This window comes from Hypanus sabinus, chromosome 27 (genome assembly GCF_030144855.1).
Source record: "Hypanus sabinus isolate sHypSab1 chromosome 27, sHypSab1.hap1, whole genome shotgun sequence".
In the NCBI taxonomy this organism is placed as follows: domain Eukaryota; kingdom Metazoa; phylum Chordata; class Chondrichthyes; order Myliobatiformes; family Dasyatidae; genus Hypanus; species Hypanus sabinus.
Genome location: NC_082732.1, coordinates 45,035,779 through 45,049,835, shown reverse-complemented (window position 1 = coordinate 45,049,835; position 14,057 = coordinate 45,035,779). Strand labels below are relative to the sequence as shown.

Here is a 14,057-nt window from a genome sequence, read left to right as displayed (position 1 = left end):
CAGTAAAAGTTAACCATTGATAATTCACTTAATATAGAACAAAGAAGCTCCCAGAATTATACTTTGTATAACTACTAGAGGCATATTAAACCTCTATTATTGTAATTGCAACTATATTATAGTATATTATTGCAACTAGGAATCATAGTAAGCAGGTACTTGTATATAAGTAATTAAATAAAATACAAGCAGATAATTAATTGCTTAACTGCAAAGAAAGTAACAATTAAACAGTCAAATCCAACAGTTCATGGCATCAGGTTGGAGGCTACTCAGACAGAATATGAGGTTTTGCTCCTCCACCCTCATCGTTGCAAAACAGGAGGCCAAGGATCGACATGTCAGAGCAGAAATGGGGAAAGGAAATAAAATGAGTGAACACTGGGAAATCCCATTTTTTGGCAAATGGAATGGAGGTGCTTGACAAAGTGGTCCACCAACTTACATTGAGTCTCACCAAAATAGAAGAGACTCTATTGGGAGCACCAGATACAATCGACAAACTCAATAGATTTGCAGGTGACATGTTGGCTCACCTGGAAGCACTGTTTGGGGCCCTGAATGGAGGCAATGGTGGAGGTCATTGGGCAGGTGTATCATTCCTGTCGCTTGCAGGCATATGTGCCAGGAGGGAGAGTAGTGGGGAGGGATAAATGGACAACAGAATCATGGACGGAGTGATATCAGCGGAAAGTGGAGGGTGGGAGGAAGGTAAAGATGTGTTTGGTAGTAAGCTCCAGTTGAAGGTAACAAAAAGTTCTGGAGAACGATGTGTTGGATGCAGAGGCTCATGGGGTGGTAGGTGAGGACAAGAGGAACTTGTTAAGGCAATGAAAAGATGGGGTGAACGAAGATGTTCGGGAAATAGAGAGCAGGAGAGGGCAGCATCAACAGCGAGGGAAGGAAAATCCCATTTTTTGAAGGGAGACATCTCTGATGTCCTGGAAAGGAAAGTGCAAAGTTAGCTCATTTTCCCCATCTAGTGGCCATGTTTTGCTCTGCAGTTTTATTGTCCATAAAACTTTAATAAGACATAGAAACAAATTAAGCCATTTGGCCCATTGTCTGCTCTTCGTTCCATCATGACTGATTTATTATCCCTCTCAACCCCACTCTCCTGTCTTCTTCTCATAACCTTTAACACCCTGACTAATCAAGAACCTATCAACCTCCCCTTTAAATGTACTTCATGAATTGGTCTCCACAGATTCACCACCTTTTTGGCTAAAGAAATTCCTCCTTATCTTTGTTCAAAATGGACATTCTTCTAGTCTGAGGTTGTGCCTTCTGGTCCTAGACTCCCCCACTATGGGAAACATCCTCTCCACATCTACACTATCTAAGCCTTGCAATATTCAATAGTGAGTACACGCCCAGAGCCATCAAAGGCTCCTCTCATGAGTTAACCTTTTCATTCCTGGGATCATTCCCGTGAACAGTCTTGACCTTTTCCAACGTCAGCATATCCATTTTAAGATAAGAGGCTCAAACCTGCTTACAATGTTCCAAATGCGATCTGACAAATGTCGTATAAAGCCTCAGCATTACATCCTTGCTTTTATATTCTACTTATATTCCAGTCCTCTTGAAATGCAAGTTACCATTGGTGGTAAGGTGGCCTTCCTTACCACCGATTCAAGCTACAAATTAACTTCTAGGGAATCTTGCACAAGGACACCAAAATCCTTTTGCACCTCCAATTTCTGAATTTGATCCCAGTTTAGAAAATAGTCTACACCATTATTCCTTATACCAAAGTGCATGGTCATACACTTCCCTACACTGTATTCTATCTGCCACTTCTTTGCCCATTCTGCTAATCCGTTTAAGTTCTTTTGCAGACTTCCTGCTTCCTCTTCACCTGTCTTTGTATCATCCGCAAACTTGGCCACAAAGCCATCAATTCCATCATCCAAGTCATTGACAGATCACGTAAAAAGAAGCGATCTTAACACCGACCCCTGTGGAATATCACTAGTCACAGGCAGCTAACCAGAAAAGGTTCTCTTTATTCCCACTCTTTGCCTCCTGTCCTGATACAAGCTTTCTGTGAGAGAGAAGAATGCAGAATCAGCAGGAACTTTCCAAGAGGAATGGTTGAAGAATTGAAGGGAATAAAAATCTACTAAGTGAAGGGGAGAGAACAAGGAGAAGAATTAAAGTGGTAGGTGGCAGCATGACAGGCAGACTACCTCCTTCCATGCCATGTCATGTCCTTCCCCGAAATCACTCCAGGCAATTACTCACCCAAGCAGTGAACACCATTTCCTTCGAAGCCATCGTTGCATTGGCAGGTGTGAGTGCTCCTAATGTTCCCTGAGCAGGTCTTTGTTATGTCTGTAAAGCATTAAGAACATCTGTAACGTCGGGTTTACAGAACATAACAATAAAAACTAGCAAGGCGGAAATCAATTTAAATTAACATTAACGAAAAACATGTTTATTTTTCTTAACTGGTTTAAGATCCAGCCTGCAAGACTGATTGCCTCACTGTCTGGTATGGAGGGCCCACTGCACAGCATTGGAAAAAGCTGCAGAAAGTTGTAAACTCAGCCAGCTCCGTCATGGGCACTAGTCTCCCCAGCACTGAGGACATCTTTGAAGGGTAATGCCTAGAAAAAGTGGCATCCATTATTAAGAACCCCATCACCAAGGAGATGCCCCTTTCTCACTGCTACCATCAGGGAAGAGGTACAGGAGTCTGAAGACACACATTCAACGTTTCAGGAACAGCTTCTTCCCCTCCGCCATCATATTTCTGAATGGACAGTGAATCCATGAACACTACCTCACTTTTTTTTTGTTTATTTTGCTCTCTTTTTGCTTACTTACATAAGTTAATTTATATACACATATATATACTTGCCATGTACAAGGCAATGCTATTACTTTTATCTCGGGGCATATCAACGCTGGCCACTGCAATCAGAGAGCAGATCATGGCTAAAATGATGACTGTCAATCAATGAACTCTGCTCCCCAGACTTAGCAATAAGTTTGCTAGAAGCAGCCAATAGAGCATGACCCATAATTGCAACCTCCAACATAACTGAGAACAATAACCTGATACACACATCAGCAGCACTGAGCTACAAAATGAAATACAGTGGAGAGTACTGTCAAACCACCCCACCTCCCCACCCCCAGAAACGATGATTGGAAGCCAAGATGAAAACCACAAGGGCAGAAGTCAACAGACTAATTGAGCTGCAGAAAGGTGTGAAGAGCAAAGACTCATTTCAGCTACTAAGGAAGCACAGAGGAATCTGCATAGCCGAAGCCCTGAAAACTGCCAAGCAACAGGATTTACTAGGATGTTACCTGGGTTTCAGCACTTAAGTTACAGAGAAAGGTTGAACAAGTTAGGTCTCTATTCATTGGAGCATAGAAGGTTGAGGGGGGATTTGATCGGGGTATTTAAAATTTTGAGAGGGATAGATAGAGTTGACGTGAATAGGCTGTTTCCATTGAGAGTAGGGGAGATTCAAACGAGAGGACATGATTTGAGAGTTAGGGGGCAGAAGTTTAAGGGAAACACGAGGGGGTATTTCTTTACTCAGAGAGTGATAGCTGTGTGGAATGAACTTCCTGTAGAAGTAGTAGAGGCCAGTTCAGTTGTGTCATTTAAGGTAAAATTGGATAGGTATATGGACAGGAAAGGAGTGGAGGGTTATGGGCTGAGTGCGGGTAGGTGGGACTAGGTGAGATTAAGTGTTCGGCACGGACTAGGAGGGCCGAGATGGCCTGTTTCCATGCTGTGGTTGTTATATGGTTGTATGGTTAACAGTTAACAGCTCTGACTATCAGGCTACAGTGATACTCTAAGGACACAGAGGCCAAGCGAATAAATGCACTCTTCTCCAAAGAATCAGGAAAAGTATTTGCACAATTCCAGAGTAATAACATGTCAGTACCTGAACCAACCAAAACAGCAACAGAGGAGTTCTGGAAGAGTATACGGGAGGAAGAAGCATCACATAACACCAGTGCCCAATGGCTGAAAGACCTACAAACAAGCCTCTGAATCTCCCAAAGGAGAAACCAGTCACCATCACAGCAGTGGATCTCCAGTAATGGGTAGCAAGTATGAAGAACTGGACATCACCAGGACCTGACGTGACCCATTGCCTGAAAAACTAACAGCATTATATACGTGACTGGCAGTCAAATGAACCAGCTACTTGAAGCAGGTTCCCAGCCTGAATAACTAACTCAAAGAAGGACAGTACTCGTAATGAAAGGTCCTCACAAAGGAGCAAGACTGTCAAACTATTCACCTATAACCTGCCTGTCGACAACATGGATCAGTCATCACAGCCACCAAGCTGAAGGAACGTATGTGCAAATTCCTAATCCCTGCTCAGAGAAGGATTGGTAATGGAACCAGAGGCTCTAAGCGCCAACTACTGGTAGACAAGTCAGTGTTGCAAGGCACCATGACCAGGCAACCAGCCTAAGCATGGCCTGGCTCAAATATCAAAAAAGATACAACTCAATGCCCCACAGATGGATCCTGGGATGCCTGTCTCTGCACAAGGTTAACAAGATACTAAGGACCTTCATCAAGAACTTAGCGGGCTGTTGGAGGACAATGTTACAAGTTAACTCAAAGCGAATAGCCCAAGCGACCATCAGATGTGGAATATACCAGAGTTAACAACACTATTCCCATTGCAGTTCTGCATAGGTTTGAGCCCTCTCAGCCAGATCATCTCAAAGAGAGGATATGGGTACGGGTTCGAGTGGAGTGACCATCAACCACCTCCTGTACATGGATGACATCAAGCTGTATGCCAGAAATGAAAGAGACATTGACTCACTGATCCACCTGACAAGGGTGTACAGCAGAGACATCAGGATGTCAATTGGACTGGAAAAGTGCAGTCGGATGGCAGTGAAAAGAGGCAAATTTATCAAGACTGATGGAGTCGAATTACCTGAAGGTCACATACCAGATCTACAGGACAGCTACAAATACCTGGGGAGCCTGCAGGCACATGGAAGCCTCAATGAGGACACAAGGAAGGCTGCAACATCCAAGTACCTCCAAAGAGTGATACAGGTTCTAAAGAGCCAGCTGAATGGGAAGAACAAAACTAGAACCATCAACACATTCACCCTACCAGTCATCAGATTCTCAGCTGCAATAGTGTGCTGGCCAAGGAACAAACTGGAAGCCATTGACCTCAAGACCTGGAAACTACTAACAATACATGAAGGATTTCATCCTAAGTTCAACATCAAGCAACTGTACTCCCACTGGAATAAAGTAGGACGGGGAAGTCGAAGTGTCAAGGCCACAGTCCTGGAAGAAATACAAAACATCCATGATATGTCCGGAAGATGGTCGCTAAGGACGACCTGCTGAGAGAATACCTCAGACAACAGGCAGGGGATATGGAGATGGAAGTGGGTAAAGCAGAGCCAGAGGACCAGAGACCATGACAGGACAAGCCTCTGCATGGGATGTACCATCATCCGATCAGAGGTGGCTGAGATAAGAAAGTCTTACCAATGGCTGGAAACGGCAGGGCTGAGGGACAGCACAGAGGCGTTGCTGATGGCTGCACCAGAACAGGTGCTGAGCACAAGAGCAATAGAAGCACCGGTCTGTCACACCAGACAAGACCCAAGATGTAGACTGTGCAAAGAATCTGCTGAAACCATCCAGCACGTAGTAGCAGGGTGCAAGATGTAGACAGCATACTCTGAATGGCATAGCCAAGTTGTAGAAATTGTGTACAGGAACATCTGTGCCAAGTATGGATTGGACACTCCAAAGTGCAAATGGGAAACACCGGAAAAGGCAGTGGAGAGACAGAGCTAAGACCCTGCGGGACTTCCAAATATTTCCAAATACAGACTGAAAAGCAGGTACTGGCCAACCAACCAGACTTAGTAATACTGGACAAGGAACAGAAGAAAGCAACGGTAAATTGCCACATCTATTACTATAGCTTTTTTCTGTTCCATGCCCTTCAGCTCTCCACATTCATGCTCACCTTTTTCCCATTTATACTCACCCCATTTGCCCACACTATGGGCAACTGTGGGAAACTTGGATAAGTACATGGATAGGAGAGGTATGGAGGGCTATGGCCTGGGTGCAGGATGGGACTGGGCAGTTTAACAGTTTGGCATGGATTAGATGGGCTGAATGGCTGTTTCTGTACTGTAGCACCCTATGATTCTATAATGCTAATTGTATTGATAGAATAGCTTTAACTTAGTAAAACATTCCCAACAATCACGTTGGCAATGACTACTGAACAAGAATTGACTGAAGCAACCCAAGTTGGAAAGGCAGGTTTTAATAAGCTCTGGAGATTCAGGGAGAGAGTCCAAAGCTGGGGACCTGGACAGCTGAAGACACAGCCGTCAGAGGGGGAGTGATTGAACACTGGGATGATCAGGAGGGGAGTGTTGATACATTAGAAGAGGAAGAGAGGGAGGGAGGGAGGGAGGGAGGGAGGGAGAGGGAGAGAGGGAGGGAGGGAGGGAGGGGGAGAGGGAGAGGGAGAGGGAGAGGGAGAGGGAGAGGGAGAGGGAGAGGGAGAGGGAGAGGGAGAGAGAGAGAGAGAGAGAGAGAGAGAGAGAGAGAGAGAGAGAGAGAGAGAGAGAGAGAGACACTTTAAATGTCTCATGCACTTTGAAACATACAGTGAAATGCACACAGTCCACGGAGCATAACTTTAAGATAATTTGAAAAAAGTATAGAGAAGATGTGAGAAGCAGGTATTTTTTAAACACAGAATTGTGGATTTGTGGAATGAACATCCAAGGGTGACGGTAGAGGCAGATACATTAGGACATTTAAGAAATTTAGATAGTCAAATGGATTATAGAAAAATGAAGGACTATGTGGGAGAGAAGAGTTAGATTGATCTTAGAGTAGGTTAAAAGGTCGGCACAACATTGTGGGCGAAGGGCTTGTACTGTGCTGCAATGTTCTATGATGTACTGGGCAGCCCACAGGCGTCACCATTATTACGATGCCAACACAGCAATACCCACAACTCACTAATCTTAACAAGTAAGTCTTTGCAATGCAGGATGAAACCGGAGCACCCGGAGGAAACTCATCCAGTCAAAGGGAGAACATACAAACCCACGGACAGTGGTGACAACTGAACCCATGTCTCTGGTTCCATAAAGCGTTGTGCTAACCATTCTGCTACCATGGCACCCCCAGTGAGTTGTAGGACTGGAGGATATCAGTGAGTAGTGAGTCTGTGAACAGAGTTAAGACAGAATGTAGATTAGTATTCATGGTGGAATGTTCAGGGGCGTGAACAGGACTCAGTGTTTTATGAAAATTGTGAGGGGGCTGACCAGAGTAGGTCCAGTAGACATGCAGATGGAAGGACAGTGAATAAATCAACGAAGCTTCCAGTTGAAGGAAAGTCAGCCAGCCTCTGGAGGGCAAAGGAAACATTTCAAATTCAGCCTGGAGGAATTCAACATGACATCTGAAAACTGGGAAGACAACTGTTCAGAATCAGAATCAGGTTTATTATCACCAGCATCTGATGTGAAATTTGATAACTTAGCAGCAGCAGTTCAATGCAATACATAATCTAACAGAGAGAAGAGCAAGGATAGCAGGATAGAAGAGCATGGAGGTCATGCGGGAGCTGCGCTAAATGAGAGCGACCTCCAGTGTGCCACAGAGAACAAGCAGCAGCAGCAAAAGGAGAGGCTGAACAACCAAATGACCCAACCACCAGCTACTCTTGCCCACACTACACCAGTATATGTGGATCACAGATCGGCCTCTACAGTGACCTGAGGACCCACCAATTAACAACTACTACAGAGAACATCACATTCACCTCAAGTGATCACACCACTACTACTGAAATATGCAGTATATTATAGTCAAAATAATGAAGTGTAAAGTGTAAAATTAGCTCTTCCACTCTCCTTGTCCTGTGAATCACACAGCATACACAGCCCCGTTAGGAAGAAATGCGGAACTGATTGGGAATGGAAATGGTTTTCCATACCTTTCCGAATATCAAACAGCCTTTGTCCTACAGCCACCTTCCCCGGTATTTCCTTTGTAAAATCATAAACAACAGCTCGGATGTGGCCAAATTCTTCGTCCCTGAAAATTATAAATAATATTAAGAGCAAAAAGTAAGCAACATGTTGAGGGCTGTGATATTGGTGAGATACATAGGTCATCTCTGAAGATTGCAGCAAATATTGGGTGGATAAAGTGATTAAGACACTTGTCCCACAGGCTGAAACACAGGATAGAAGAGCAAGGTCATGATTAAACTCTTCCCATCAGCAAACAGGCTTCTTCAAAGCTCCACAGGAAACCTCACACTTCCCAGGTCCCACACCACCAGGTTCAGGAACAGTTTAACCCTTCAACCACCAGGTCCCACACCACCAGGTTCAGGAACAGTTTAACCCTTCAACCATCAGGTCCCATATCACCAGGTTCAGGAACAGTTATTACCCCTCAACCATCAGATCCCACACCACCATGTTCAGGAACAGTTATTACCCCTCAACCATCAGATCCCACACCACCATGTTCAGGAACAGTTATTACCCCTCAACCATCAGATCCCACACCACCAAGTTCAGGAACAGTTATTACCCCTCAACCATCAGGTTCCACACCACCAGGTTCAGGAACAGTTATTACCCCTCAACCATCAATTCCTTAAACAGCGTGGATAACTTCACTCACAACTCTGAACTTATTCCACAACCTACAGACCCACTTTCAAGGACCCTACAACTCATATTTTCATTATTATTATTTGTCTTCTTTTGCACATTAGTTGCCTGTCAGTCTTAGTTTATGTTTAGATTTTCATAAGTTTGATTCTAATTTGTTCTTTTCCTGTAAATACCCGTAAGAAAATGAATCTCAGGGTAGCATGTTGGGTGGCATGGTAGCACAGTAGTTAGCACAACACTATTACAGTGCCAGCGGCCCAGGTTCAATTCCCACCACAGTCTGTAAGGAGTTTGTGGGTTTCCTCCGAGGGCTCTGGATTCTTCCCACACTTCAAAGACGCACAGATGGGTTGGTTATTTGCTCACATGGGTGTAACTGGGCAGTGTGAGTGTGTTGGGCCAGAAGGGCCTGTTACTGTGCTGTATCTCTAAGTAAATAAAATAAAATGTATGGTGACATATACATATTTTGTTAATAACTTTAGACTGACTTTGTTAAATTCCATGAAACATTTATTCAGATTAAATCACAATCTCCCATTAGCCACTTGTCAGCATGAAAGAGGTTTCTCCAGGAGTCTGGAGATGCAGTTATACACTGAGCAGAGGCTTTGTACTTTCTCGTGACATTTACTTTCTGATCGACTAAGGTCCTAATAAGATTGCAATAGAACATGCTCCCCCATCAGTTCTGGAACATAGATCAGTACCGCACAGGAACAGACCCTTTGGCCCACAATGTTGTGATGAAGCAATTAAATTAGTCATGAAATAGTGAACTAAATTAATCTCCTTTGTCTCTTCTGGACAATGTCCATATCTCTCCTCATATTCATGTGCCTATCTAAACGTCTCTTAAAAGTCTCTAATGTTTCTGCCTCTACCATCACCCCAGGCAGCGCATTCCAGGCACTCACCACTCTGTGTAAAAAACTTGCCCCTCACATCTCCTTTGAAATGACCCCTTCTCACCTCAAAAGCACATCCTCTGGTATTAGACATTTCAACCCTGGGAAAAAGATACAGTTTAAAGATCTAGCTATGCCTCTCATAATCTTATAAACCTCTATCAGTTCTGTCCATAGACTGTGTCACATCTTAAATCAGGCCACTTCAGTGATACAACTCCAACTGCCCTAACACCCCTTACTCTTCTCCTCATCTGTCTATCACCTCCTTCTCTTTCTCCCAGGGTCCACTTTCCTCTCCTATCAGATTCCTCCTTCTCCAGCCCTTTACATTTTCAACCAACCACCTCCCAGCTTCTTACTTCATCCTCCTCCCCCATCCAGTTATTCTCTTCTTTTCCAGTCCTGACAAAGGGTCTCAGCTCGAAATGTCTATAGTTTATGCCCCTGCATTTGATCATTGATGCTGCGTAATTTCCTGCGCTCCTCCAGCGTTTTGTCTTTGTTACTCTGGCATACAACTGACACGTTTCTTCTCAACTCTGAAAATTTAAAGTGTAAGAGTAAATGTCATGGACCAGGCCTCATTCAAGCCTCAAGGCTGCCTGTTGCAGCCACTGAGGAAGGAAGTGCCAGAGCTGGCTGTACGCCACTGGATTTTGTGCTGAGTGGGGCACAGTCCCTCCCATCGGTGCTGTCCTTGGTGCAAGACAAGCTGGGTTTCATTCGTTTGCAGCTGTGCTGCATGATATAAGGAACTGCTATGGGCTTGTTCTTGTAGAAACATGGCTCCAGAACATCTATGCACCATCAATCTACAAGAGATGACATTCAAGGACTCAGGCAATATTATTATTGTTTTGTTTACTTGTACCATCGGACCTGGATTTCTGAGGTCGAGAGAGTGAAACTGCCCCAGCTCAATAGCTTTTCCACTTTAAAAACTCTCCCGCACAGGTTTCACTGACGAACAACCAACCACACCTTCAGTAAGCCTTACCTGATCCCATTAATTAAAATGCCCTCTGCTCCCTCGGTTAATATGGTGATATTTTCCCCAGACTCTGAGAGTTCTGAGGGCTCCAGAAACCATCGAACAAACGCAGTCTCGGAAATTGCCATGTAGGGTGTTATGTGCATTTGGATTTTATCTCCTACTAAATATTCTCCAATATCTAAAGGACAAGAAGTAAGCCTTCGTAAGACATGTATACCACCAGATATTTCACACCACCCATCCCTCCAGCAAGACAGATGTAAATAAGCTCAATCAGATCACTTTAAATCCCTTAAACCAAGATTTACTAGGACACTGAACAACACACATAAAATCCTGGAGGAACTCAGCAGGCCAGCAGCACCTATGGAAAAGAGTATACAGTCAACATTTCAGGCCAAGACCCAAAATGTCAACTGTTTACTCTTTTTCAAAGATGCTGCCTACCTCACTGAAATTCTGCAGCATTCTGTGTGTGTTGCTCTGGATTTCCAGCATCTGCAGATTTTCTCATGTTTGGTTTACCAGGATTGTGTCCGGATTAGAGAGATGTAGAGGTAATTGCATTGCAACACAAAATTTCTCTGCTGCCTGGATTAGAGAACAGGTCTTGAGAGGATAGATTGATTGAGTTGGGGTTTTTCCTCTTTGGAGTGAAGGAGGGTGAGAGGTGACTTGATAGAGGTGTACAAGATGATAAGAGGCATTAATTGAGTGGACAATCAAAGACTTTTTTCCCATTGGTAGAAAAGATTAATACGAGGAGGCTTAACTTTAACGTGGTTGGAGAAAAGTATTAGGGGATGTCAGAGGTAAATTGTTTACAGAGAGTAGCGGATGTGTGGAATGCCCTGCCAGGGGTGGTGGTAGAGACAGATATATTAGGGACATTTAAGAAACTCTGAGGTAAGCATGTGGATGATAGAAAAATAGAGGGCTGTGTAGAAGGGAAGAGTTAAATTTATCTTGGTGTAGTTAAAGTGTTGGTACAACAACATGGGTCAAAAGGCCTGCAATGTGCTGTAATGTTCTATATTTTAAAGGTAGAGTGTTCAGTCAGAGACTTTTTTCAGAGGGCACAAATAGCTAATAGAAGAAGGCATAATTTTAAGAGTACAGGAGGGAGTGTCAGAGGTAGGTTTTTCACACGTATTGGTGGGTACATAGAATGTTCTGTCAGGGGTGGTGGTAGAGACAGATACATTAGGAACATTTTTTAAAACTCTTAGATAGGCTCATGGATGTTTCCTGACTCATCCACTATCTCTGGTAGCTCATACCATGAATCACCACCCTCTGCATGAAAAGTGTGCTTCTCCTTCTCCAACTCATTCCCCACCCTCATTTCCCTCAGCCCTAACTACTGTTTCATACAGGTTGGAGAGAGGGGGTGGAAGAGGCAAGGCCAAAGATGGATTAAAAAGTCAAGGGTAAAAATTTTTAAATTGGGGTATTGTTCAACCAGGAGGCTGTGTGGGTCAGTGAGGACTATCTGATGGGAGAAAGGGAAAAGGGGGACAGGGGGAGGTGATAGGCAATGAGAAGAGGTAAGAGCCCAGAGTGGGGAATAGAAGTAAAGGGAAGGGGGAGGGTGGAAAATTACAGAAAGCTGGAGAAATCGATGTTCATGCCTTCAGACTGGAGGCTACCTAGACAGAATATGAGGTGCTGCTCCTCCAACCTGAGAGTGACCTCATCATGGCAGAAGAGGAGATCATGTTGGAATGGCAATGGGGATAGGAATTAAAATGTCTGGCCATCATCAAATCCCATTTTCTGCAGATGGAGCAGTGGTGCTCGACAAAGCGGTCTCCCAATTTGTGTTGGGTCTCAGCATCACAAGCATCAGATTCAATAGATGACCCCAACAGAGTCAGTGATTCTGAGTCAGACGTTGAGAGACAGGGAAATGAACAGAGCAGCTTTTCACAGACTCTGGGAGTAAGTTTGCTGGAAAGTTCAGAAATGACAGACATAGTGAGCTGATAAACTGGTGCATTTCTTTTAAATACCGTAAAAATAATTTGAAAAGTATTTAAAATTCTGCTAAAATTACAACAGGGTTTTGTTTCCTCCTCTGTATTCAATGTTTCTCAGGTCTCCTCAGTTATGCACAGCTCTACTTTGGTTGCTAAGTCTGATCCCATGCGGCTTCAATCTTCAGACCGTATCACTCAGAGACTTGGGCTAATATGATATTGTGACTGTATGTGTTATTGTAACCATATGTGCTGGGTGTGACTGTATGCACTGTGTTTTTCACCATGGCCCCAGTGGAATGTTGTTTCATTTAGCTGTTATATGTCTATGGTTGAATATCAATTAAACATGAACTTGAAATGCAGTCTGACTAAAGAATTGATTGTGGACTTCAGGAAGAGTAACTTGAAGGAACACACACCAGTTCTCATCGAGGGTTCAGCAGTGGAAAGGGAGAGCAGTTTCAAGTTCCTGGGTGTCAATATCTGGGCATGATAGCGGCTATATTTCATTAGGAATTTGAGGAGATTGGGTGTGTCACCAAAGACATTCACAAATTTCTGCAGATGTACTGTGGGGAGCATTCTAACTGGCTGCATTACAATACCATCTGGTAGGAGAAGACGCTACACAGGACTGGAAAAAGCTGCAGAGAGTTGCAAATTCAGCCAGCTCCATCATGGACACTAGCCTCCCAAGCACTGAGGTCATCTTCAAAAGGCGATTCCCAAAAAAGGCAGCATCCACCATTAAGGACCCTTATCACCCAGGACATGCCCTCTTCTCAATACAACCAACAAGGAAAGAGGTACAGGAGCCTGAAAATCCACACTCAGTGTTTCAGGAACAGCTTCTTCCCCACTGCTCTCAGATTTCTGAATGGACAATGAACCCATGAACACCACCTCACCACTACTATTTAATTTCATTTTATATATACTTCTGAATGCAATTTATAGTTTTTTTAAAATTATTATTATATACTGCAAAGCACCGCTGCTACAAAACAACAAATGCCAGTGATATTAAACCTGATTCTCATTCTGTCAATTAAACGAATTTGATCTTGTTGCATGTGGGTTGGGACAGAAATGTTCTTACCAATTGGAGGGCTATCAAGAATGAAGTAATACCGTATCCGTGTGGGATTCAGTAAATCAAATGGGGCATCATCATACGGTTCTGTAGCACTGTCCATCTGTTTGAAAATCTCGGATTCAAACTCGACCCAGAACCTGTTGGGGTAGAAATCGTCCTCACTGATGTTGTCCAGCTGCATGGCCACGTTCTGGTTCTTCAGCGCGATCCCTGGAAGCGGTTCAGCGGGAGGAGTCAGTCTTCTCCTGTAACTGTGGGAAAAATTGGTCAGCGTCAAAAATACATCCCAGCAACAAGCCACTTGGTCTACCCAAGTTGTGTGGGTCTGGTCTCTCACCCACCCACTAAAATCTTTCCTTCCATTACTGAACTGG

The 14,057-nt window shown here is 43.9% G+C and overlaps 1 protein-coding gene across 1 annotated transcript in view; it reads right to left on the bottom strand.

The window, feature by feature from the left end:
- The window catches only part of LOC132381953 (adhesion G protein-coupled receptor B1-like), a 37,287-nt gene extending 23,497 nt beyond the window's left edge, over nt 1-13,790 (bottom strand). The window contains exons 1-4 of the mRNA XM_059951655.1: nt 13,687-13,790; nt 10,609-10,783; nt 8,007-8,107; nt 2,248-2,337 (exon numbers count right to left, since the gene is read on the bottom strand). Of these exons, the coding sequence (XP_059807638.1) occupies nt 2,248-2,337; nt 8,007-8,107; nt 10,609-10,783; nt 13,687-13,783 (463 nt within the window). The 5' untranslated portion in view covers nt 13,784-13,790. The remainder of the gene's footprint in view (nt 1-2,247; nt 2,338-8,006; nt 8,108-10,608; nt 10,784-13,686) is intronic.
- Between the last annotated feature and the right edge of the window lie 267 nt (nt 13,791-14,057).